The sequence below is a fragment of the Bipolaris oryzae genome, assembly GCF_000523455.1.
Source record: "Bipolaris oryzae ATCC 44560 unplaced genomic scaffold scaffold_59, whole genome shotgun sequence".
NCBI lineage: Eukaryota > Fungi > Ascomycota > Dothideomycetes > Pleosporales > Pleosporaceae > Bipolaris > Bipolaris oryzae.
Window position 1 is genome coordinate 103,199 of NW_006911335.1, and position 23,966 is coordinate 127,164.

General features: G+C 52.3%; 11 protein-coding genes across 11 annotated transcripts; 9 read left to right on the plus strand and 2 right to left on the minus strand.

Annotated features, from left to right (window-relative positions):
• Positions 1 to 832: 832 nt before the first annotated feature.
• On the plus strand, positions 833 to 1,653 carry COCMIDRAFT_94573 (carbohydrate esterase family 5 protein; the record flags this gene model as incomplete). The annotated part of the gene is made up of 2 exons (XM_007689505.1): positions 833 to 1,285; positions 1,351 to 1,653. 2 exons carry the CDS (start codon positions 833 to 835, stop codon positions 1,651 to 1,653), a joined length of 756 nt encoding a protein of 251 aa, XP_007687695.1.
• A 1,200-nt stretch (positions 1,654 to 2,853) lies between these two features.
• Positions 2,854 to 4,431, plus strand: COCMIDRAFT_26079 (uncharacterized protein; the record flags this gene model as incomplete). The annotated part of the gene is made up of 6 exons (XM_007689471.1): positions 2,854 to 2,872; positions 2,955 to 3,023; positions 3,243 to 3,520; positions 3,664 to 3,834; positions 3,941 to 3,977; positions 4,055 to 4,431. 6 exons carry the CDS (start codon positions 2,854 to 2,856, stop codon positions 4,429 to 4,431), a joined length of 951 nt encoding a protein of 316 aa, XP_007687661.1.
• A 632-nt stretch (positions 4,432 to 5,063) lies between these two features.
• On the plus strand, positions 5,064 to 6,038 carry COCMIDRAFT_94602 (uncharacterized protein; the record flags this gene model as incomplete). Its single annotated transcript, XM_007689506.1, has 1 exon — positions 5,064 to 6,038. The coding sequence occupies one exon, from the start codon at positions 5,064 to 5,066 to the stop codon at positions 6,036 to 6,038; it is 975 nt and encodes a 324-aa protein (XP_007687696.1).
• A 1,128-nt stretch (positions 6,039 to 7,166) lies between these two features.
• On the plus strand, positions 7,167 to 7,316 carry COCMIDRAFT_58970 (uncharacterized protein; the record flags this gene model as incomplete). The annotated part of the gene is made up of 1 exon (XM_007689507.1): positions 7,167 to 7,316. A coding segment is annotated over one exon (150 nt), but the record flags the coding sequence as incomplete, so codon positions are not given.
• A 13-nt stretch (positions 7,317 to 7,329) lies between these two features.
• Positions 7,330 to 8,182, minus strand: COCMIDRAFT_94562 (uncharacterized protein; the record flags this gene model as incomplete). Its single annotated transcript, XM_007689508.1, has 2 exons — positions 7,330 to 7,889; positions 7,945 to 8,182. The coding sequence occupies 2 exons, from the start codon at positions 8,180 to 8,182 to the stop codon at positions 7,330 to 7,332; spliced, it is 798 nt and encodes a 265-aa protein (XP_007687698.1).
• Positions 8,183 to 9,717: 1,535 nt separating this feature from the next.
• COCMIDRAFT_94551 (uncharacterized protein) lies at positions 9,718 to 13,224 on the plus strand (the record flags this gene model as incomplete). The annotated part of the gene is made up of 1 exon (XM_007689509.1): positions 9,718 to 13,224. One exon carries the CDS (start codon positions 9,718 to 9,720, stop codon positions 13,222 to 13,224), a length of 3,507 nt encoding a protein of 1,168 aa, XP_007687699.1.
• A 579-nt stretch (positions 13,225 to 13,803) lies between these two features.
• COCMIDRAFT_36523 (uncharacterized protein) lies at positions 13,804 to 14,972 on the plus strand (the record flags this gene model as incomplete). Its single annotated transcript, XM_007689482.1, has 4 exons — positions 13,804 to 13,863; positions 13,915 to 13,979; positions 14,037 to 14,071; positions 14,125 to 14,972. 4 exons carry the CDS (start codon positions 13,804 to 13,806, stop codon positions 14,970 to 14,972), a joined length of 1,008 nt encoding a protein of 335 aa, XP_007687672.1.
• A 1,288-nt stretch (positions 14,973 to 16,260) lies between these two features.
• On the plus strand, positions 16,261 to 17,901 carry COCMIDRAFT_36524 (uncharacterized protein; the record flags this gene model as incomplete). The annotated part of the gene is made up of 2 exons (XM_007689483.1): positions 16,261 to 16,544; positions 16,605 to 17,901. 2 exons carry the CDS (start codon positions 16,261 to 16,263, stop codon positions 17,899 to 17,901), a joined length of 1,581 nt encoding a protein of 526 aa, XP_007687673.1.
• A 709-nt stretch (positions 17,902 to 18,610) lies between these two features.
• COCMIDRAFT_94612 (uncharacterized protein) lies at positions 18,611 to 20,182 on the plus strand (the record flags this gene model as incomplete). Its single annotated transcript, XM_007689510.1, has 1 exon — positions 18,611 to 20,182. The coding sequence occupies one exon, from the start codon at positions 18,611 to 18,613 to the stop codon at positions 20,180 to 20,182; it is 1,572 nt and encodes a 523-aa protein (XP_007687700.1).
• Positions 20,183 to 20,495: 313 nt separating this feature from the next.
• On the minus strand, positions 20,496 to 22,898 carry COCMIDRAFT_94514 (uncharacterized protein; the record flags this gene model as incomplete). Its single annotated transcript, XM_007689511.1, has 3 exons — positions 20,496 to 21,942; positions 21,989 to 22,079; positions 22,127 to 22,898. 3 exons carry the CDS (start codon positions 22,896 to 22,898, stop codon positions 20,496 to 20,498), a joined length of 2,310 nt encoding a protein of 769 aa, XP_007687701.1.
• Positions 22,899 to 23,152: 254 nt separating this feature from the next.
• Positions 23,153 to 23,966, plus strand: COCMIDRAFT_94463 (uncharacterized protein; the record flags this gene model as incomplete). Its single annotated transcript, XM_007689512.1, has 3 exons — positions 23,153 to 23,236; positions 23,293 to 23,529; positions 23,580 to 23,966. 3 exons carry the CDS (start codon positions 23,153 to 23,155, stop codon positions 23,964 to 23,966), a joined length of 708 nt encoding a protein of 235 aa, XP_007687702.1.

Below are 23,966 nucleotides of genomic sequence, written 5' to 3' on the forward strand. Positions count from 1 at the left end.
AACACACAATACACAACTCTGCACAACGTTAACCCCCCCCCCCCCAAGCAGTTGTCAAGTCAACATCTCGTGGTACTCGGCGAGAAAACTCTTTCCTCTTATGCTGTTGTTTAAGTGATACGAGAGAAGAAAGATGGCACAGCACAGCCCTCACAACTCACTCTCCATTTGATAATAGCCCATGGCTGCGGCCCCCATACGCATGACTTGTTCTCATCTCGGCCCGACCAATGGCAGAGTAACCCAATTTCCACACTGCGCACCACTAGTTCGCGCTCTTTCAACTGGTTTTGAGTTTGTTTAGGCAGTGCCCTCCATAACCACGTGTGCGGTTCCTGGGGCTTGCTAACGCGAACAAGAAGGTCGAGCGTACAGCATCACTGCATCCTTAAGCAGATCCCGGAAGCAGGAACCCACAAGAAAGGCCCGGTGCGCCATCCTGCACATCAATATACACGCCGGAGATCAGATGAACAACCACTGGTCAACGTGAACTATGCTCCTCTACCCATTGGACGCCAAACCGTTTGCTGACCAGGGGGCTAGTGTGCATCAACGGACATGAAGACTGTAATAGTAGTTCAAAAGAGGAGTTGAGAATCGATGACAATGGAGTTGGACGCATGTGGAAAGAGGCTGGGCAGCGGTAACCGATCGTATACGACCACGATGGGACACTGGCCATGACAAACGAGTCAGCCACCAGGTACAAAAGGCGACATGTGGTAGCAGTAAATCTTGAATCACCGCAGCACATCAACTCTTCTCTTCAGCTACCAAGAAGATTCATTCGCTTTTTCTTCTTCTATTCTTACATCCAATATCATTCATCATGAAGACCTGCGCTCCCTCTCTCCTCGCTCTCGCGGCACTCGCCTCGACTGCGTTCGCCGCCCCAACACCCGCCAAGGACTACGCCTTCCCCATCACCGACATCATTGACACGGGTCTCACTGTCGAAGAGTACGCTGCAAAGCTCTCCAGTGAAGATGTCGAGACTCGCGATCTTGCCAAGCGTCAATACAACAGTGACACCTACAACCAGCTCACCGATGGTACCGCTTGCCGCCCCATCTCCCTCATCTGGGCCCGTGGTACCAGCTCGCCCGGAAACGTTGGTGCAGCCGGTACTGAGGGTCCCGTCTTCTTCAATGCCGTTGCCGCCCGTGTAGGAGGAACCGGCCAATTGGCCATCCAGGGCGTCAACTACGCCGCCAACGTCCTCGGCTTCTTGGCCGGAGGTGATGCCGCAGGTGCTACTACCATGTTCAACCTGATCAACCAGGTAAGTTTCCCATGTAACTCTTGATATATATATACCGCAACTCGTCGCTCACGCATCTCTTATAGACTGCCTCGCGCTGCCCCAACACCAAGATTGTCGTCTCAGGCTACTCTCAGGGCGCCCAGCTCGTCCACACCGCTACCCAGCGCCTCACTGCCGCCCAGGCTGCGCGCGTCTCCGCCGTTGTGACATTCGGCGATGCAGACCGCGACGAGTCGTTTGGCGTGCTTCCCGCCTCCAAGACGCTCATCATCTGCCACGAGGGCGACAACATCTGCGACAACGGCATCATCATCACACCCGAGCACAGCAACTATGAGCAGGATGCTCCTCAGGCGGCTGCATTTGTTGCTGCTCGTGTTTTGTAATTGATGGAATGAAAAATGAAGAGGGTTTATTGACTGATGAGGAAATGATGGGGATAACAATACCAACGTTTTTGTTGGGTTTGTTTTGCGCGAGGGAAAATTACTATTCGCTGTTTATACATTTGAATTGATATTGAATTATTTCTTTTTTTTTCATATATATATATATATGTGTGTGTGCGTGTTTGTGTGTGTCAAATCATCAGACTGTGTGATGCAATCTTGTCAAGAGCACACAGTTCGTCTGCGAAGGCATGGTTGTCACGAGTATCGTTTATCCTACATTATAGTATAGTATAGTATAGTGACTGGGTGTTGTATATTCTAGTCTTGGTATGAATAAGTTATTGTTCGTCCTGTCGTGTAAACAATCACATACTTTTTATTTGTACCTATCTAACTACAATGGGAAGTTGCAATCAGCGTGAATATGTGTTTGGGACCCTGCATATATGTGACTAGACTAGTTGCAGCCAATGGCGGGGAGATGCGCAAGCACGTGTGTGTGTGTGTGCGTTAGTTTGTATACGCGATGACTGTATATCATAGTGTGTGTGTGATGCGTGTGGTTTGTTTATTGGATATAGAAAATGGTGAGCACGCCCAGTCATAATATTTGCAGGATACGGAACTTGTTGTGAAAGTCTTATTCAAGATAACGGTGTGAATCTTGATTGAAGATGCCCACAGGTGGGAAGGTTTTCGAATCGTTGCTAGAATATATAATGGTTGGTCAAATCCAGTATTTGTTGTCAAACCGCCGTATCCGAGCTATTGGGATATAGTGCTCATGATATGTGTAATATGCTAAGTCCTTGGTCGTATCTGGCTGCGTATATTTTGTGTTAAGGTAAGATATGATAGTCATATTCAACTACAAGGATACATTTGCGCCTAAGCCTGGGGTGTGTGTGTGTGTGTGTGTGTGCTTATATAGGAGATGGATCGGTTATGATATAACCTATACTCTCTCACTATAGCCTTCTGCTTTTGTTATGCTAACCCGGTTGCAAGCTTGGATTGAATCGGGGAATAAACAAAAGCAATACTTTTTACTAGTCAGGCGACAATGATTCAAGAAGACTTTTGTAATTAGCTACAACGAGTAATGGCTACTATAAAGGTTGTATTAGTATTGTATCAGTGGAGATAGTCCCGGAGTATAAGACCGAGTGAGGCGAATCAGGCACGGCCGACCCTATGCCGTCTTGGTTGGAAAGTTAGTTCCCAAGACCAGTAGGTAGCGGGAGAAGAATGGTATTCTTCAGAAATCTCACCAGATGTGGACTAAAAATACGAAGAAGAAAAGAAATGCATAGGCACGCACACACTGGTGAAAAGTGTCCGGACGGAAGACGGGGGTAATGGAAGTAAGTATGTACGACGGACGGACGGGCACCAAGAATAAACCGGCGACGGAACGGTAGGGCCGATCCTCGGCATGGGATTCCATGCTCTCCACACGGCGGGCATGGCACGGAGGCAGTATGTAAGTACCCACGGTCCACCAGTCAGGCAGGTAGGCAGACAGGCAGACGGGCAGACGTCTCTTCTTGAGGAGCCGTTTTGACCCCTTGCATCTTTTGTAGGGATGTTTTGTCTCAGTCAAGACGAGTCGGGCCCGGCTGCAGCGTCTACCAAGGAAAGGGTGATGCAGCAGTTGTCCAGCGCAAAGCTTGGCGTGCATAGGACCATGAGCGGTTTGGCGCAGGCGTGCAGGACAGAATGCAGCGTGCAGTGGAACACTGGGAGCTGGACCAGTCGTTCCTCGTGCATGCTTCGTCCCGCGGCATCCATGTCTCGAGGACTTGCTGCGGGCCCCGGAAAGACGGGCGGGACCTATGGCGAGGCTTTGTGCCCATGCGTGGTGAGAGAACAACTCAGCTGCCGCTTTTTTTTCCTTCTTTCTTCCTTTCTTTCTTTGCCGGGAGATGAAGAGATTGATTGCGGCAGGTTTATCGTGCCCTACCTGTCCTTTTTTTTCTTGTTCTTCTTCTTCTTGTTTGACAGCAACGCAGACGGGCCGTAGTGGGCTTGGGCTTGTTTTGTCGGTCGAGGGTCAAGCGGCAGGCTGCCATCGGGGGCCGATGGAGGCATCTAGTGTCGTGTGCTAAGTTTTCCGGCGAGGCGAATCAGTGGGCCAGGCGTGGGCGAAGAACAAAAAACTGGAGATGGGTCGGTGTGTGTGGGTGAGGCGCATGGCCGCTTCAGGGTCTGGTCTGGTCCCTGCTGCTCCTCAATGGGTGGCATTCTGCTACCATGTGCATGCACAATGAAATGGCGACAGCCAAACGTGCATGCGTTGGCGGTGAATGGCTATGGGTGTGAGTGTGCGTGTGGGCGTGAGCGTGAGCGTGTGAGAAGAACGTGGTTGCATGCGGCTTATACTTATGCCACCCAGCACCCCTTTGGCCTGTCGCCGACTCTGACTGTGTCTTTGGTCTTCTGGACATCGTGATCCTCGTGCTCGCCCTCCCTCTTCCTCGCTCCCCGTCTCGGTCTCGGACTCGTGGCTCGCCTCTTCGCCCCCCTTACCGGTTGTGTGGTCGTCGTGTTCCGGCCCACGGCAGCACGTCGCCATTGCATCGCCGTGCCGCATTCTCGTCACAAACGCCGCACTTGGCCCTTGGTATCCCGACCAAATTTCCCATCAGAAAAAGCCGGGGTGGTCGTCGTCTCCTTCTTGTGGCCCGCAGCGATCTGCAGCATAGCGTGCGGAGCAGCCATAAGACGCCGCAGCCCTTTGCCATCTCTCCTTCGCCTTACTACCTAGTATAGACGGATCTGCACACAGAAGCCTCGCGCCCATTCAAATCCTACCCCAATCCCCGTCTTTCCAGATCCAGCACTCGCAAGCGCAAGGGCTGTCGGCCAAAAGTCAGCTGGGCAGCTGTCAGGTACCCGGGGCACACGCTTATCCACGAAGCGTCTGACACTAGTGGGAGAGCTAGACAGGCGCAGAAACGTGGGCAGGTAGAGAGGCAAAACAGCGGTCACGCCCGAGGTCAGCATACACACACTGCGCCCTCACTCACACCAACAAGAGCAGTCAGGCCAGCAGAGAAGCGGCGGGTGAACAGGTCACGCCTCAGCAGTAGCAGTAGCAGTAGCAGCAGCAGCAGCAACAGCAACAGCGACGGAGACGACGTCGTCCCTCTATCCACCCTGATCCCGCTCTTTCTCACCCTCTCTCTCACCCTCTCTCTCTCTCAACACACCCACCCACTCACCCACGGACTTCCCCCGGCGCGCACCCTGCCACCGCCCGCAACAACACTTACCCACGCTTTCACCTCGCCTCCCTTCCTCACTCTCACACTCACACGGCGAGAACACAACACACCCAGCCGCATAACCAACACCCACCCACCCACACAACACACACACACACACACATCCACACCGCGACCATGCATCGCAAAAACCCCATCAGCGTGCTTGTCTACAACACGCTCTTCCCCACGCCCTCACCCACAGACCCGCCCTCCTTCTCCGCCCACCTCTCCAAGAACCTCGTCGGTGAGGTCCGCATCGAAACTGCAAACTTCTACGGCTCGCTCGACACAATCGAGGCACGCTACCCAGGTCTCAACTACGCCTTCCAACCGCACCGGAAACGTCTCGGCCGCTTCCCACACCACAGGCGCCTGTTCGAGGCCTTTGACAAACTCGGCTTGACAGAGGCAGAGATCCAGGGCTTCTGCCGGTGGGAAGGCACACTCTGGGCGCGCGAGCGATATGAGCGCGACGAAGGAGTACGTGTAGTCGATACGACGGGTGTGGAGATCGGCGCCTGGGTAGACCGGCGATCACATTATGCGCGGACAGGGCCCGGCATCAACATAAAGACGGACATTGAGGTTGAAATCGAGCAACTCCAGCACCAGCGCAGCGATCACAACGCCCGGCCATCATCATCAAATATCACCACCACTTCGGCGGCCCGGCCCTCCACACAGCACGACACTGAAATGCCGGATTCACCCACGACAACCACGTCGTCCAACGGCGGCAACTCGGAAGACGAAAACGAGCACGATTCCTCTGCGTCGTCGTCGGAAGAAGACGAAGAACTGCCCCATCTCAACTCCTCCATCGGCTTCTCTCTCAACGCCCGCCTCCTCCACGCCGCCGCCCTGCGCGAATCCAGCACAGCAGCCGGCTCCTCGCCCGCCGCAGCCCTCAGCAACATCCCCATGGACCCGGAGTGGGAGCAGTATCTCAAAGAGGCCTCTGAGCGCGGTGAGCTCAACATCGACGCTACTCGCGAGGCGCTACGGACCATGGCCGGCCAGATTGCGCAGCTCCACCAGAGCAGCGTCGAGGCCGAGGGCAGCGAAGCTATTACTCAGACGTTTCAGCCGCCTGCTGCGCCGTTGGCTTAGCATCGCCACAGTGCGCTTGACGGCGCGCTCGTCGATGCACTGCTTCTTATGTTTTGTATGAATTGAGAGAGAGAGAGCCAACTCTGAGAAAGAAAGAGAAAGAGAGAACTGTGTGGGGAAAGAAAAGAAGGGAAAGAGATGTTTTGTTGTGGCAAACTTCGAATCTCCTCTCCTCCTCCCTTGTTCTCCCCCAATCAAACCAACTGTTTTCGAAGCTGGACCAAGAAAGAGAGAGAGAGAGAGAGAAAGGACCGGTTATTTTTGTCAGAGTTGAACGATGTCGATGATTGTTTGTTTTATTGTTATTCCCCCCCTTTTTTGTTTCTCTACAAACTTCTTTTTCGTTTTTTTTCTCTTGTCACTCAAGTCACAACACACGGAATCTCATGTGTTCACACCTTTTTTGTGCCAGACGAGTGCCTACGTTCCTCCTCTTTCTTGCCACCATCCTCCACACTGGTTCCCCTTGTCTTTTTTTCTTTCTAGTTGTTTTCCCGCAACTTGCACACTGCATGGCGTTTTTGTTCTCTCCTGTTTGTTGTCCCTTGGTCTTTTCTTTTCTCTCTTCAGCTTTGTTCACATCATCTTCCCTGGGAGAAAGGGCAGGGCAGGGGCGTCTTTTGTAAGCTGTTTGTTTTCTGGTTCTGTTTTCCTCGGCAAAGGCAAGGGAAGGCGGGGGAGCAAAGGAAAGAATTGAGATGCACAAGTTGCATTTCGTGAGATATCCCACACTTGTACTGGGAGTTTTTTTTTGTCCTGTTCCTGTTCTTTTGTTGTCCCCTTGCCGTAGGGGGTAATGATCGGGAGTTTCCACTTGTGCGCGTGTTTTCTTTTTGTTTGGTCTGTTTGTTTGCTTGCTCGTGCTTCAATATAGATTTTGCTCGGATGCTCTGGGTGAGCAACGGGCGGGGAAGGGGAAAGGAAGGGGGAGGGGGGGAAATATAGGATGCTTGGGCACAGGCATAGCCACACAGTCATAATCAATCGGATTTCAATCCTTTCCAACCAACGTTGAAGCATGCCATCGTTATTCTCGTTATACTTTGTCGACCCCTCTTGCTCTCTGGACATGACTTAAACGTCGGTCGAGAGGCCAGTTCGACAGCGTCTACTAAACTCATGTCGTGATCTATACCTCTCATTCACACACACACACAAACCATGGTCATTGCGCATTTCATCTCTTGCGTTTTCCATGACGAAACCCTCGTTCAAGGCGCTCGGCAGCCACGGACCGCTTGCTATTCATCTTGTCTTGACATTTGTGCTTTGACGCACCAGCAACCGTTCTCTATCGTCGTCCCAAGTGTAAGCCAAATCCGGCAGACCCTCGCTTGTTGCCCCTAGTCACTCTACCACTGCCACCCTCGTCGTCAATCTCCATGGCATCATCGCCCATGAGATTCCGCTTGCCATTGTTCTTCTCATCTGTTGCCTGCATGGCTGCTTCAAACGCACGCTCCTTCTTTCTGCGTAGCTTTTCCCGATCCAATGCCTCTTGTTTGACCTTTGCAGCTTGGGCCTCGAGATCGGCAAGTGCAGAGTCGCATCGCTGTGACCATGACTGAAGTGTGTTTTGGAGGGCGGGCAGGGACCCGGGCGCGAGATCCCGTAACGGCGAAATGGATGTGACGGAGACGAGGGAATGAGCGGGGTCGAGGGTTGCTGTGATGAGGCCAGAATAGATGGCGGTGGTAATGAGCTCTTCAAGAGCGCGGGGTGTAGGCAGCTCGAGGGACGTCATAAGGTGTTTGTAGGTAAGGGTGGTGTGGGAGTGAGAGAGGGGTAGCAAGGATAGAAGCAAGAGCTTCTGGTGTTGCTGGGCTGAGAGCTTGGGGAGATTGGGTTGTGCTGAAGATTGTCAGCCAAAGAAGCTTCATGTGCACAGCAGTGAATGTTGACGCACCCTTGTAGTCGGCCCAAGTGCCCCAGGCAAAGACCTCGAGCAGGGTGAGATACGGGCCATACTCTTCTGAAGTCCGGAGATTCTGGATATTTGGCGTCTGTAGTAGCTCGGCGAATACATAAGTGTTTGGTGCGCTGGTGGCTTGCACAATCAAGTCCGATGCAGCTCGTGGGGAAGTGGCCGACTTGCTGAGGGCGAGAAAAGGCTCGAGAGCATTGAGGGCCTTTGTTTGCTCCATAGCGAGTGAGATGTGGATGGAGTTATTATGATTATCTGTGGATGTGTGCAGTAAGTTGGTATCCCAGCTCGGTTGTGCAGAAGGCGAGCAGACAAGGATGTGGTGAGGGTACGTACAGTACAAACATCCTGTACCGCCCAGGCAGCTGCAGTCGCAGTCGCAGTCGCGGTCGCGATTTCCCCGCCAAACGGGCGTCTGCCCCACTTGGACCTTGACAGCAACCTGTCTCTCCAACTCTCTCCCTCTGCCACGCTCGCACTCCGAGGACAGCAAGGGCCTTTCCACCCGCTCTGCCGCACATGACAAGACTACAATATTGAGCCGAATCCGTTTCCGTCAACAGAACGCCTTCTCGGTAAGCGGTGTATTCTTTTTGCTACAAAAGAATCCACACTGTGATCCGCCACACGGGCGTCCAATCTCCTCAGCCTGGGCACGTCCGACATGCCTCTCCGCCCCGTCAAAACGAACGACATGAGTGTACTTGACAACAACGTTGTAAAAAGTACGCTTCGTTATTGTTGTAGATAAACTCATGTATACCTACACATACGCAACCTCTGTATACAAAATAGGCTTATCTGAGCGCGCAGTGTTTTGGCTCGCGGAACTTGAGACGCGGCAATGTTTAATGGGGCACTTTTCATTACACTACTTATTTCAGCCCACCAAGAGATCCTTCACCCACCAGAGTAAGCTGCAGTGGCTGGAGTTGGGCTTGCAGACGGCTGCGGATTGAAGCTGAGTAGGGTGTCGGATGCGATACGAACACTGCCTTGGTCCAGCAAAGTATACTGACAGTAGGAACGCGCCAGACCATGACTGTATCCGTCGGGGCGCCTCGAATATCAGTAATAGTAGCAGAAGATGAGGCTTCCCCTGTAACATCTAAGCTTCATATCACGCGCATGTTTTAGAAACCTGCCTGTTTCAGCGCGCTATCGCCAAGCAGAAACAGTTATCGCATGTGAAGATCCACCGGTCAACACACACCTGCGCAGAGCCCGGAACCTTATTTTCATCTCGCGTTGAATATCAGGCCCGTATTCCTTCTTGCTCACGGACAATGCTTGTACTGCCTTTCCGAAAAGGTCCATTTTGCAAATAGTGGCCTCAGCTGCCCCAACGACAGCGGTCCGTCGTACGCTAATACTTACTGTTCTAACCCGCTTGAGGCTTCCCGCCGCGCCGGACTCCGTTCAGCATTGGTAAGATTGTGGCTGTCGCTGTCCGACTATCCAGCGCCATATTAATTAATAACTGCACTGCCTGACACTTTCCAGAAGCTGGGCTTCTTTTTGTTCAGATTCGCATCGCTGTCCCTTCCGGATCCTGCTCGCTTGGTCAGCCCTCGCAGCGCTGTCGCATTCATTAGACTCGCGTTCGCCCTGACTTTGCCACATCGTACGACACGTACCCCCTGTTCGGCTTCTTGGATGCCACCTACTTAAATCCCGGCCCTTGCCGTTTCCACTTTGCATACAACGACGATACGACTTGCCCTGGGCAGCACTCCGGAGTGCCCCCCAGTCACCATGGCGCCCCCAGCCACTGCGACTGCGCATATGGCAACAACAACACTCAAAGTCGAGGGAATGACATGCGGCGCATGCACCTCGGCAATCGAATCAGGCTTCCAAGGCGTAAAAGGAATTGGAAATGTGTCCGTGAGCTTGGTTATGGAGCGGGCGGTGGTACAGCACGACCCCGAGATTGTCACGGCGGACGAGGTCAAGGAAATCATCGAAGACAGAGGATTCGACGCCGAAGTACTATCATCAGATCTGCCCATGTCGCATAGCGCCGACGACCATTTCCTGAGCGACTCCGAGGACGAAGAGGATCTCACAAACAACAGCATCCCCACCACCACCACGACGCTTTCAGTGGGTGGTATGACATGTGGAGCGTGCACATCCGCCGTCGAAGGTGCATTCAAAGACGTGGCCGGCATCAAGTCTTTCAGTATATCACTCCTTTCCGAACGCGCTGTGATTGAACACGACCCCGCAGTCATTTCCGCAGAGAAGCTGGCTGAGACAATAGAAGACGTTGGTTTCGATGCGGAGGTGCTGAGCACCGAAGCCGCAACACCAGCGCCCAAGAAGAGCAAGAGCAGGAACCAGCACAAGACCATGACCACCACCGTTGCTGTTGAAGGCATGACATGCGGCGCATGCACATCGGCTATAGAGGCCGGGTTCAAGGATGTTGAGGGGGTTTACCAGTTCAACATCAGCTTACTCGCTAATCGTGCTGTGCTCGTGCACGACCCTTCCAAGCTTACAGAAGCCCAGATTGTAGAAATCATTGAGGACCGGGGATTCGATGCTGAAGTCTTGTCGTCAGTGGACAGTAGCGTGCAGCAGTCTTCGTCCAGCAATGCTCCCTTGCAGCTCAAGATTTATGGATTACCTGACGTCGAAGCTGCCCAGGAACTCGAAGGGATACTAAAGAAGCGATCCGGCATCACATCTGCAACAGTCAACTTCAGGACTTCAAGAGCCACTATTCGTCGGGAACCCCAGATCGTCGGCATCCGAACCATTGTTGAGGCTGTGGAAGCGGCAGGCTATAATGCGCTAGTCGCTGACTCTGAAGACAACAACGCACAGCTCGAGTCTCTTGCCAAGACAAAAGAGATTCAGGAGTGGAGACATGCCGTTATCTTCTCTGCTTGGTTCGCCGTGCCCGTTTTTCTGATCAGCATGTTCATCCCCATGTTCTTGCCATTTTTGAACTTTGGTGGTATTCGGCTTATTCCTGGTCTGTACCTTGGCGACGTCATATGCCTTGTCCTCACCATACCGGTGCAGTTTGGCATTGGAAAGCGCTTTTACGTCTCTGCGTACAAGTCGCTGAGCCATGGTTCACCTACCATGGACGTTCTGGTCGTACTCGGTACTTCGGCTGCCTTTTTCTTCAGTGTATTTTCCATGTTGGTATCACTTCTAATCCCCCCTCACACCAAGCCAACGACACTTTTCGACACCAGCACTATGCTGTTCACCTTCATCAGCTTGGGCCGCTATCTCGAGAACAGCGCCAAGGGCCAAACCTCCAAAGCTTTGTCCAATCTCATGTCGCTGGCTCCTTCGATGACCACCATCTATGCCGATCCCATCGCTGCTGCAAAGGCTGCCGAGGACTGGGAAGCCGGCGAAGAAAAGCTGCAACGCAAGTCCGTCGATGGAAATGCTGCCGAAGAGAGAGTCATTCCTACAGAGCTTATTGAAGTTGGTGATGTGGTCATCCTTCGTCCTGGCGACAAACTTCCTGCCGATGGCACTGTGACGCGCGGAGAGTCCTATCTCAACGAAAGTATGGTCACTGGAGAAGCCATGCCGATCCTCAAGAAGAAAGGCGCCCTGGTCATGGCTGGTACCGTCAATGGCAACGGCCGTCTGGAGTTTGTCGTCACTCGAGCTGGCCGTGATACCCAGCTCAGCCAGATTGTCCGTCTCGTCCAGGAAGCTCAAACAAGCCGTGCTCCCATTCAGAGGCTCGCGGATACTGTTGCCGGATATTTCGTTCCAATCATCATCACTCTGGGCCTCGCCACGTTTGTTGGATGGATGGTCCTTAGCCATGTCCTTCCTTACCCTCCAAAGGTTTTCCTTGATCACTCCAGTGGTGGAAAGTTCATGGTGTGCTTCAAGCTTTGTATCGCTGTTATTGTTTTTGCGTGCCCATGCGCCCTTGGCCTTGCCACACCTACAGCTGTTATGGTTGGCACTGGTGTTGGCGCTGAGCAGGGTATTCTTGTCAAAGGTGGTGCTGCTCTGGAAACCGCAACTAAAATCAACCATGTTGTCTTTGACAAGACTGGCACGCTTACCGTTGGTCAGATGAGCGTATCCAAGGCCGACATCCAAGGCGGATGGGGAAGTGCTGAAAAGAAGAACCTGTGGTGGACACTGATTGGACTCGCTGAGATGGGCTCTGAACATCCGATTGCCAAGGCTATTGTTCTTTCTGCAAAGGAGCATCTTCGTCTAGGGCCAGACGATAGCCTGGATGGTTCCGTGGGTGACTTTGAAGCCGTCGTTGGCAAGGGTATCACTGCGACAGTCGAAGCAGCTCTCTCCCGCGAGCGCACGCGATACAAGGTCCTCATTGGCAACACTGCTTTTCTTACCTCCGAAGGAGTCAACGTTCCCGACTTTGTAGACGAGCCACTGACACCTGCTACTGCTGCCAATCCCCGAAACGGCCCTCAAACTCACTCGGCTGGTATCACGACGATTCACACCGCTATCGGCAACACCTACACTGGTACCTTGAGCTTGTCCGACACGATCAAACCCTCTGCTCGCGCCTGTGTGCTCGCACTGACCCGTTTGGGTATCAAGTCCTCGATTGTGACTGGTGACACTTCGGCCTCGGCGCTAGTAGTCGCAGCAGCAGTCGGTATCGACCCTGCTGACGTCCATGCTTCATGCGCACCCGCCGACAAGAAAGCGATCGTAGAAGATCTCCAATCGCGTGGAGGCGTGATTGGCATGGTCGGCGACGGCATCAACGATTCTCCGGCTCTCGCGTCTGCGGACATTGGCATTGCTCTCTCAACTGGTACAGACGTTGCCATGGAGGCGGCCTCGATTGTTCTCATGACTAACACTGACCTACTGGCTATTCCTGCTTCCCTCGTCCTCAGTCGCGCCATCTTCTTCCGCATCAAACTTAACCTTGCGTGGGCCTGCATGTACAATTTCACCGGACTTCCCTTTGCTATGGGCTTTTTCCTCCCCTGGGGTCTGTCAATACATCCTATGGCTGCGGGCGCAGCAATGGCATGCTCGTCGGTTAGTGTTGTTGTCAGTTCTCTGCACCTCAAGTTCTGGCGTAGACCCAGCTGGATGAAGTTGAGCCTATTGGATCCTAATGCCCCGATTGACGAGAAGAACTTGGAGATGGAGAAAGTTGGCCAGCAGGGAGTATTCAGTTTCGTAAGAGACTGGATCAGTGAGGCATGGGCGGCTAGGAGACGAAACAAGGAGGAGGCCAGCTACATGCCCTTGAGAGACATGGGCGAGCATTGAGATGGACACATCTGAGTGCTATGGGAAGACGGGAGTTGACTGGATTGTTGTTTGCTTTTGGTAAAGCGTTCAGGATACCATTTTGTGCTGTGCATTTTGTTTCATTTTCTTGTTTCTGATAAATTCTGGGGTAATTGTTCATAGCCGTCGACTCCGTCCTATTCCTAGTCCTATGTGAGCATACCATTTGGAACCAAGTCTTCGTGAAAACCAATCTTCTGTGAATGCCAGACCGCTATAACTGCGAACCAGGGTCTAGAGATATGGTTGCTGCATCGCAAACCAGGAATCATGCATCAACCTGCACTGTAGATAACCCGTGCTCTGCTAGAAAGTGACCAGTGGGGTCGTTGACGTGCGCGCGTGATTTGACATCGCGAATCGCGGCCAGGGTCCACCAATTGGCGTCACAAAGATAAGCCCAGACGGACAACACAACACGGTAGCATTGCGCTATCTCTCACCGGCGCAATTTCTGACTCTTCTCACGACCTCAGAGTCCTGCGACACGTATGCAACCGTGATCTGTGCCGACTCGTCGTCTACGACTTTGCGACCACAGCTAGCCAGGCCGTCAAGATGGGGAGGAATCGCGCTGTGTCCAACGCCTCAACGCGGAGCAGCGAGCCGCCTTTACAAGTAGGTATGGACATGGCCAGAGCCGTACAGAGCCTTCCTAAACTGTGACAGGAGCTGGGAAGCATGTATGACTACCTGGCAAAGGTGATATTGCTGGGTCCTAGCGGTGCTGGCAAGTAAGTCTGCGATAAGGCAAGTATGCACTGCAAACACCGAGTAACTGAGCAACATAGATCCTGTCTTTTGCATCGTTTTGTAAAATCCGAATGTACTTCTTTCGCGCCTCCTCCTCGTTGCACACCAGTCTAACAACTACTCCAGGGCGCTCTCTGTCTAGCCAAACAATCGGTGTAGAATTCGCATCCAAAATCGTCCACATTGCCGACCGCCGCCGCTCCCCCTCCTCTTCTGCGTCGCGAAAACGAATCAAACTACAACTCTGGGACACCGCCGGCACAGAACGCTTCCGCTCCGTGTCGCGATCCTACTACCGCGGGGCGGCTGGTGCGATACTTGTCTATGACGTGAGCAGCTGGCGAAGCTTTGAGCAATTGCAGACATTCCTCAACGACGCAAGGGCACTCGCCGGACCCGACCTCACCATTATACTCGTCGGGAACAAGAATGACGTCGAGACTGGCGAGGGAATTCCTGTTGGCCTGAGCAGCAGCCAAGGCGCCAGTGGAGGAGGAGGATATTCCAGTTATGGGAGCACACCGAGTTCAGAGAGCGGACTACCGCCGCCGACGCCATCGTCGCAATCCAGCAGAGCAACGAGCCTTAATGCGAATCTCCATGCTTCATACACTATCGCCCCCGAAGGCCGCGAGGTGCCCACTGAAACGGCGTCGCGATGGGCGGGGCAGAACGGAATTCCAGTTGCGGTGGAGGTCTCCGCGCTAAATGGAGAAAATGTGGAGGAGCTATTCAATAGATTAGCGCGGATGATCTTGACTAAGATTGAGCTGGGCGAGATTGATCCTGACGACCCTGCGAGTGGCATTCAGTACGGTGATTTGGGCTGGGACGACGGTGGAGGCAGTATTAAGAGCGGGTTTGGGGACGAAGGCGTGAGATATCGCAGAAGAGGCAGGAAATCTGGTGCGCTGAGCGAATGGGAAGACGTGTTCAGGCTCGGCGGGAATAGAAGGAAAAGAGGGTGTTGTTGAAAGCGAGTGGTCTCGTATACGATGGATTGAAACAGTTACGTTACAAGCGGCTTTTTTGGTTGAAGCTTTCTCTCTTGTTTTTTGACAGCGCGTGTTTTTTTTTGCAGTTACGTAGTAGTTTTCCCTCCCGTTAGACAGCATACCCCCTTTGAGTTTTGTTTTGTCCCTTACGAGAATACAGGATATACTAGACCTTGGATTTTGGATTCGGGACAACCTCACGCCACATGGGTCATCCTTGCTTGTTGTAACCACCCCCGGTCATTTGCCTGTGGTTTGAATAAAATGACCAGACATCACTGGCAACCGTCGAGAGTTGCGACTTTGAATGCGAAATTTCGATAATACAGCGAGCATCGTTGATCCATGACTTGAGATGGTTGTATCTGTTTAGCGTATAGCAAATCAGATTATTTTTCCCACAAAAGAACGCCAGGTCATACCCCAACCTGCTAGAATCGCAGTCAGTCGGTCTATGAGGTAAACTAGGCAGATTAAAAGGCCCTGCCTTGGGCATACTTGCAGAGATGTCAGGTAGGATCTCCGTACAAAGACGCAGTTGTTTGTATAGTCTGCTCGGCAGCGAAACACATGGAAACCAGCGATTTTGCTAAGTATCCAATCCAACGGTGCGCGGCTGTTTCGGGTATGCTGCAGTACAAGCGCTTACCTATCTCCCAATCACCGTTTGCGATTTGGCGCTTTAGCCGTGTTGATATTGGCGTCTGTGTGTCGTCATGCATTGTTCCTACATCAACACCCCACTGTGCCGCGCCAGCACATGCGCATACGAACGACATACCGGCAGTCTGCTGCACAAATACACATAGGAGTTCTTATCTTGAAAGGTGCGAGATGCTAAATATGGTGAAAAGTTTTCCTCACCTTCCGTGGCAACTAGAAGGCGACGAAGAAACGCTTTATGTATCCGCTAAAACGCGTACAAAACCTCGGTCTGGCCATGGGCTCGCCACATCACGCAGATCGCGTCACTTGCCTAACTTCGGCTGTCAGACATGTTCCTGGAAGTGGCGCGGAATATTAGCATGGTCTTTTGCATGACTGAATCGCCTTCCAACATGAACGCATGCACTATTATCGCGGCTTTTCCTTGTTCGAGCCGTCTTCTTCCCACACATGCACACATCCTTTCGTCAGGATTCTCTTTGCTCTTTCCTTTCTCGTATCAAATTTCCCGTTTAATTCAAAAATAAAAAGCTGTCGCGTGCTGGATTTTTCATTCACGCTGTTGTCCTCACGAGCATTTAGATCACTTGCCACCATCAAAATGCCTTTACTTAATCGCCTGAACCCCACGCCAGCATTCCCCGCACATACCGGCCCATACAAGGTCGGGTCAGCGGATGTAGAAATACCTTCAAGCGAGTTAGCGAGTCAGAGTGAAAATGCCCCTCCCGCGGAACTACCAACAGTGGCTTTTCGTGTTTTCTACCCGTGCAAGCAAGATAGTAACGAAAGAGCGGTAAGATGGTTACCAAATCCACAGCGGGAGTACCTCAGCGCCTATGCGAAATTTCTAGGTGCCAATAGCGTATTCGCTAAAGCATTCTCGTAGGTTTCTTGTGGAGAAAAGCCCTTGAGAGCAAATGATCCGCACTAACACACGTGCAGGCTATTACCTCAATTATTATACTATGTTTCAATGCCTGTACACCAAAACGCGGAGCTCTTGGCTCCACCACCGAAATCTAGTCGATGGCCTGTCATGGTCTTCTCACATGGCCTGGGTGGCACCAGGAACGCGTATTCACAAATTTGTGGCTCACTGGCAAGCCACGGAGTAGTAGTTGTCGCAGCAGACCACCGTGACGGTAGCTCACCTCTAGCTATTCACCATACGCCAGACGAAAAGGAAAAATTGAAGCGAGTAGAGTTCAATTCAATTTCCTACTATCCCAGTACAGAAGCGTACCAAGGAAGAGACGAGCAACTGAAGATTCGGCTATGGGAGCTGGGAATGATACATGACGCGCTATTGAAGATGGATGAGGGCCGACAGCTGAAGAACGTTGCGCAAGACCAACCCAAAGGAAAAAGTGTGCTGAGTATGTTCTCGAATTTGCTTGATATCCACGAGCCCGGTGCTGTCAGTTTCGCAGGGCACTCTTTTGGCGCATGCACAATGGTTCAGTTCGTCAAGTCGATTTACTACCGACCTCAAGGACGGATCCCGGATTACAAGCCACTTTACATACCTTCTGAAGACTCCAGCATTGTTCGACAGATCACGCCTTCTAATTCTGTTACACTACTGGACTTGTACACGATGCCCATCCAGAGCCCAGACACTGCATGGCTCAGAAGCAAACCAATGCCATGTTACGACTCACCTGACGGCGGCAAGAACCTCCTCGCCATCTCTTCCGAAGGCTTCTACAAATGGGCCTCCAACTTCCGCGAAACAAAACGCATCATCGCCAAGCCATTGCCGTCAAATTCAAAGTATCCAGCGCAGCCTGGTCCACACATCTTGTACCCCATCGCCTCAGCCCACCTGTCCCAAAGCGACTTTGGCGTTTTATTTCCCTGGCTAACGACGAGATTCTTTGGCGTCAAGGAGCCCGAACGCGTCCTCAAGCTCAATACCCGCGCTATACTGCAGGTTCTACGTGAAAACGGGGTCCGCGTCGGTAATACCAGTGCGGCTGACCTTGAGCTTGAAGATCAGACAGCAAGTCAAGCTAACGACACGACCATCCTGAGTCGTACCAAGGATAGCGTTCGTGGATGGGTTAATTTGAGTGCGGAGGTGGAAGGCGGTCTTGATTTCACTACGTTGAAGAAAGTTGAGGGGAAGAGTGTGGTTAGTACGCCGTCGGAGAGGGTGGGCAGTCAAGGCAAGGGACCTGCTGATGCGGTGGTTGAGGGAGAGGGTCTGGGACAGGTGGTTGAAGGGAACGAGAAGTGAGTGGGTGTCTTATTGGGCGGTGAAAGTGGTGAAAGATAGAATGGCAAGTAATAGAGTTAGAAAGAGAGATGTTGCTTTTATTTGGGAGTTTTTTATATACTTTAATACATATCGAAATGGTCATTATTCGAAGAGGACGTATCGTTTTACTAGTGATATTCAATAAACAGAGATCAGGATGTCCATTATTTTGAAAGTTAATAAGCGACTTCGAAAATTACTTGCGTTACGCAGTCCTAGATAAAATCTAGGCCGCAAGATAGTTCTGTAGTAAAGCTATGCCGTACTTTATTCCTTGCGGTGTGCGTGGTTCATGTAGTGGCTGCCTGGTGCTAGCTTGACCGCAAGACCCGCGAGATGTACGCAAAGAGTGTCGTGTAGTGTATCTCGTTACTTATTTTTCTTCGCGACTAATCTGAGCGCTTTAAATATTTAGAGTTTTGAACTATTGCTTTCAGTTTAGTATAATTCTAGTACATACTTACGTTCAAAGTAGTCTTGTCAGAATATCGAGTAACGCACTATTTGAGCAGTAGTGAAATCACTCCAGCTACCGATTTCATCTCCCATTTGATGCAGCCTTTGGTTTGTTTGCCGTTTGTTTGCTCCCAGACCAGACTCACTTGCATCTAGTCTAAGACATACATAACAAGCACGATCCATCTTACTGCATCACATCGGCCAACGTAATCAACTCAACCAACCCGACATGGCTAATCAGAGCGAAGAAATGTCAATGCAACCACCAGCATGGATGCTGGAAGCAGCACGAAATGCTGTGAAAGTGTCAGGTGTCAACTCAGAAGAAGCATTCGCTGCTAGGATCTGTAACGTAAGGAAGCAGGCAGAAGCCGGTAGCATGCAGCACCAGGAAACCATGAGTTTGCTAGCAAAGAAGATGAAGGAGCTGAGTCCGAAGTCAGTATTGCGATCTTTCGATAGTTTTGAACAAGCAAACGTCGGAGAAGAGGCCAGCGGCACTGAGCGACAACTTGCAGAAACAAGCGCTGCTCCCATCGTGGCCACCTCTAGAAAGATTACACAAGCGCCAGATAAGAACAAGCGAAAGGAGGTAGTAAAAACCCCAGACAAAAAACACAGTAAGAAAGCAAGGATTCTTACAGAGCAAGTGGAGAAGGGCCCGTCACTGAAAGGCACTGCACGCCAACCACAAAAGGCGGCATTGACCACAGCAGTACACAATCCAAATCCCAAGGAGACCATTCCTGCACCGTCAAAATCCTTACCAATTTCCAAGTACAAGGTGGAGGAATATACCGTACTTGAGAACCTACCAGAATGGTACACCTCCATCTCCCCCGACAATATACACATGAAGAATCTGTCCAAACGGCGGCCCCCTGCCCTCACAGCCCTAGACGCCCTCAAAGGCCTCGCCCGCCAATGCGGAGATGCCCCCAACAAGTATCGATCCAGCGATCTCCCCAACCTTTACAACAAACTCCGCGATCTCATCCACCAAGCCGAAATCACCTTACCCGTAACCCCCTACATACTCCGCAAAGCCCAGATGCTCTCTTCCCAAGCCGGCCTCCCCTGCATCTTCCGTGCAGAGGCAAACTTCCCACCCGACATCAAAGCAGACAGCTACCAACTCTACAAACGCTGGTACGCCGGCAACCTAACCCAAGATCTCCTCCGCGGCATCATCACCAAAAAATCCACAAACCGCTCCTCCGACTCCATCTGCCCCATCTACCGCGCAAAATACCCCATAACATCCAAATACATTGGCCAAGGCGACCTCGTGCCCGGCCAATGGTGGCCAACTCAACTCTGCGCCGTGCGCGACAGTGCCCACGGGCACACCCAAGGCGGCATCTTCGGCAGCAAGACCCACGGCGCCTACTCCATCGTGCTTGCAAACGGTTCGGGCTACTCCGATCTCGACGCGGGTGACACGATCCATTATTCCGGCACCGAAAACAACGATCACGCCGGCTCTGTCACTGAGAATACTAAACACCTGCTTACGTCGCTGCAGACGCGGGATCCGGTGAGGGTGCTGAGGTCTGCGCAGTTGGCGAAAGGGAATAAGTATCGCCCGGAGAGGGGAATTAGGTATGATGGGCTGTACACAGTGGTGGGGTATGAGGTGTTGGATGAGAAGAAAGGGGTGCTGAGGTTTCGGTTGGAGAGGTGTGAGGGGCAGGAGGGGATTAGGTGGGAGGGCGAGGCGAGGAGGCCGACGGTGTATGAAGTTAGGGAGTATGAGCGGTTGAAAGAGGAGGGGGCGTGGGCGGGGGGTGTTGAGAAGTGATTGGTTTGGGTATGAAAAGGGAGTGATGCAGGCGAGATTCTTTTCTCTGGGTTCACGTGGAGCTTTTTTTGCGGTAAATGTATCTAGGCTCTTTCATCTTACCCCCTTTTGTATAAATAGTCAAACATGAATAATAGTGGTAGCAGTCACACCACAATATCCAGAGAAATGGAAGAATCCGGGTTGAAAAAAAACTGCCTCATATTGCAGTTACCCTCTCATTGTATGCACGGTAACCTGGGGAATTATCGTCTTTTCCGATTCCAACCCTTTTCAAAACCCAACGTGAGATGAAATACAAACACCATGTCCTCTACTCGTCATCGCTTTCTTCCTCGTCGTCTTCCATGTCCACATCCTCATCACTAAGTCCCTCAATGTCAACCTCCTCCTCCTCTTCATCCTCGCTCGCCTCCTCCTCATCGTCATCCTCAAACACTTCGCCATTCTTCTTTCCCTCCATCTCAGCCTCCTTCCTCTTCTTATCCTCCGTCTTGCGCGCATCATCCAGCATCTTCTGCTTCTGCTCTCTGGTCTTCCTCTGGCCCGCGACAAAGGCGCCCAGAGGAGTCTTCTCCCATTCGACCTCCTTCAGAAAACCCTCAACACCGGCGCGGTTGTTGGGCGCAAACTCGACCTTGTTGCGCTTCTCCTCGACCCAACGGGAGTTTGCCTCGAGCTTCTGGACAAGAAGGGCAAGCATAGATGATACCTTGTTGTTCTTGTTTCCGCCGCTCTTCTTAGTCATGGCCTTGACCCACCGCTTGAGCATGACGATGACAGGGAGTGCGAGTTCGGGGAAAGCAATGTTCTTGGTCCAGAGGACGAAGAACTCGGAAAGAAGCTCTGCAACTTGCTCGCCAATGCCATCTTGGTAGACGCGTGTGCGTAGGTAAGCCTTTGTTGCGCGGATGCTGACGTTGAAGTCAAGCGCCTTGAGAGTGCTGGGTTTCGGAGGCTTCTTCATTTCGGCCGAGTTCAGGACTTCGACAAGGGCAGGTGCCAGAGGAATGTAGGTTGAGGTTGCTTGAGAAATGCGGAGAAGCGAGCGCACAAGTTGGAATCGGAGAGGGAAGTATTGCGATGTGGGGATGAGGCGCATGGCTCCGAGCGTAACTTGGACAACGGGATAGATGAGCGGGCGTAGTGGCGATGCTTTTCCAGCCTCGGCTTCCCGAAGAGACTCGCAGTGCATCGAGACTACACGGGACCAAAAGTCTAGCGAATGGATGTACTGCCAGTTGTACACTGTCTTGTAAGAGTCTTTTGTCTTGTTTGTGATACTGGTCCGGAGATGGATGGCAAGTTGGCGGATGAAGCCAAATCCAGTTGTGTAGCCTACTGTTGGATCAATGCCCCAGAGTTCAGACGCAGTGTTCTTCATAAGGTTGATGCCCTGCACATTGTGGACTGTAGTGTTTCTCGCGCCCTTGACAAGGCCTTGGTATGTTTGCTTCAAGACAGCCTCACGGATGCTTGGGTCGGCAATGACCAACAGGCGTCGCAACACTAGAAAGGCTGAGACGCGGGTGCCGTCGTTGTTAGAACTGTCGGCCCATACAGCGGCAACTGAGCGAGTGACCTCGCGAATGATCTTCTTGAACGAGAGAACATATGGGAGGAGGTTCGACAAGGAATCTAGAGTCATCTTCAATGTTTTCGCGTCGGCCAAGTTCTCAAGCAGGTGGTGCATCGAGACGGTATGTGACTTGAGGAGGGGCGTAAGAGTGCGGAACTTTTTGGTATCGGTAGGAACGCGACTATTTTTGTTAGTGGTGACAGTGAAATACTGAAATGGTTGCTTACATTTTGCCGCCAGCACTCTCCTTGACAGGAAGATGATGTTGGAGAACCTTGGGGACGAGCTGAAGAGTAGTTACTTGGACCTGGTGATATACTGCGAGCCGTTAGCGTTGCCATGTTTTCAAGACACGGCCAACATACCATCGGGGTCTGTTATCGAGTACTTGTACGACTTTCCACTGTCCTCATCATTCATATGTGCAGCAGAGCGGAATGCAAGAACAACCTCCTTCATGGCGCGCAAAGAGTGCTTGGACTCCATTGAAGCTTTCCATTTCTGAACAGTCTTGATTGTGAGGTCGTTGCCGGTAGTCTCTGCCTCGTCGGCCTTGTGCTTTTTCCGTGGCGTGGCCTCGTCTTCACTGGCAGAGAGAGCGTCAATCTCAGCTAGATCAGCGTCTTCGGCAAAGTCTAGGAGTTCGGCATCGTTTTCCTTGAGGTATTTGTAGAACTCGGGGTCCTTTTCCGCCAGCCCAGCGAGCTGTTCCTTGTGAGTGTCCATGTCGTCGCCCGACTCGCTGTCTGATCCCGACTCATCAGCGGCGCCAGATGCCTCTGCCATATCCTCATCGGAACCCTCTGAAGCATCCTCGTCGACGGGTGTGCGCTTTCGCTTGCCAGTCTTTGGCTTGGTCTTCTTCTTGCTCATCTCTGGGATCTGGAAGCCGCCCTGGAAGAATTGGTCCATGGACATCTCGCCCAGCTTATCGTCCTTTGCCCCATTCGTCTTGAGCCTCTTAGCAGCCGCCTCTTCCTCGACGTCGTCGGCGCGCGCATTGTCTCTGGCCTTGCGCTCTTTCTTCTTGGCGTCCATCTGCTTGCGCTGCTTGATCTTGGCGACATCTTTGCGGCGCTTGATGGTGTCGCCGAGCTTGTCCTTTTGGAACTTCTTGGTCGCCTTGGAGACGGGCATCTCGGCGGAATTGGGGGGTTTCGGTGGTGGGGGAGGTGTTGCTGGCCAGACGTGCAGCTGGCGGTTGAAAAACTTGGGCTCTCGAAAAAGTTCCCAGCGCTAAGGGACCCTGCAACCACTAGCGCTTCCCCACGCCATGCACGCTTGACCAGGCTGCCGCCGACGCAACCTAGGCCTGGTGCCTACACTATGAGCACGACGACGACGACTACTACACTTACAACTACGACTGTGTATACTCGACCTCCATCGCCATGTATAACAGCAGGCCTCTCGCATATGCGCCCACGCCCTACATTCCGCGCTCCAACCTGGCCGCGACCATCAATCTCGACGAGGTATGACGCGCCTCGGTCCCACCATGCTCTGCGCTGGTTATTAAAAGACTGCCTAGGAAGTCAAGCTCTCAACAACAAATGCCGAGCGTGACCTGAACGATTCCCTTGCCGAAATCTACAGCATTATCATCACCTTGGATGCCGTCGAGAAGGCCTACCTCAAGGACTCGATTGCCGAAGCCGACTATACCGAGACATGCAGCCGGCTGATGAAGCAGTACAAATCCAATCTCGCCAACGAGACAGTTGCACGAGCATTCGGTGATCTGGATCAGTTCGCCAGGGAGTGGCATGTATGTCAACGAGGCTGGCGAGTATCTGTGCCGCGCTGACAGCACACCAGATGGAATGTCCAAGGGCCGTTGAGCGATTGCGCGTCGGCATACCCGCTACCGTCGAACAAGGCCCATCGAGACCAGCTCAGCAAGGCGACTTTGGCGATGCGACACTTGTAGTCAATGCAACCGAGACGTTTATTACTCTGCTGGACGCCATTAAGATTGGACTCGTGGAGAAGGATACGCTCCATCCTCTCCTTGTCGAAATCATACAAGCAGTCAACAAGGTGACTGATGTCGACTTTGAGAACAAGGGCAAGATTGTCCAGTGGCTGATTACGCTGAACCAAATGCGCGCAGCCGACAAGCTGAACGACGAACAGGCGCGCGAGTTCCAGTTTGACATGGACCAGGCGTATTACGGCTTCAAGAGCACACTGAAGAAGGCATGA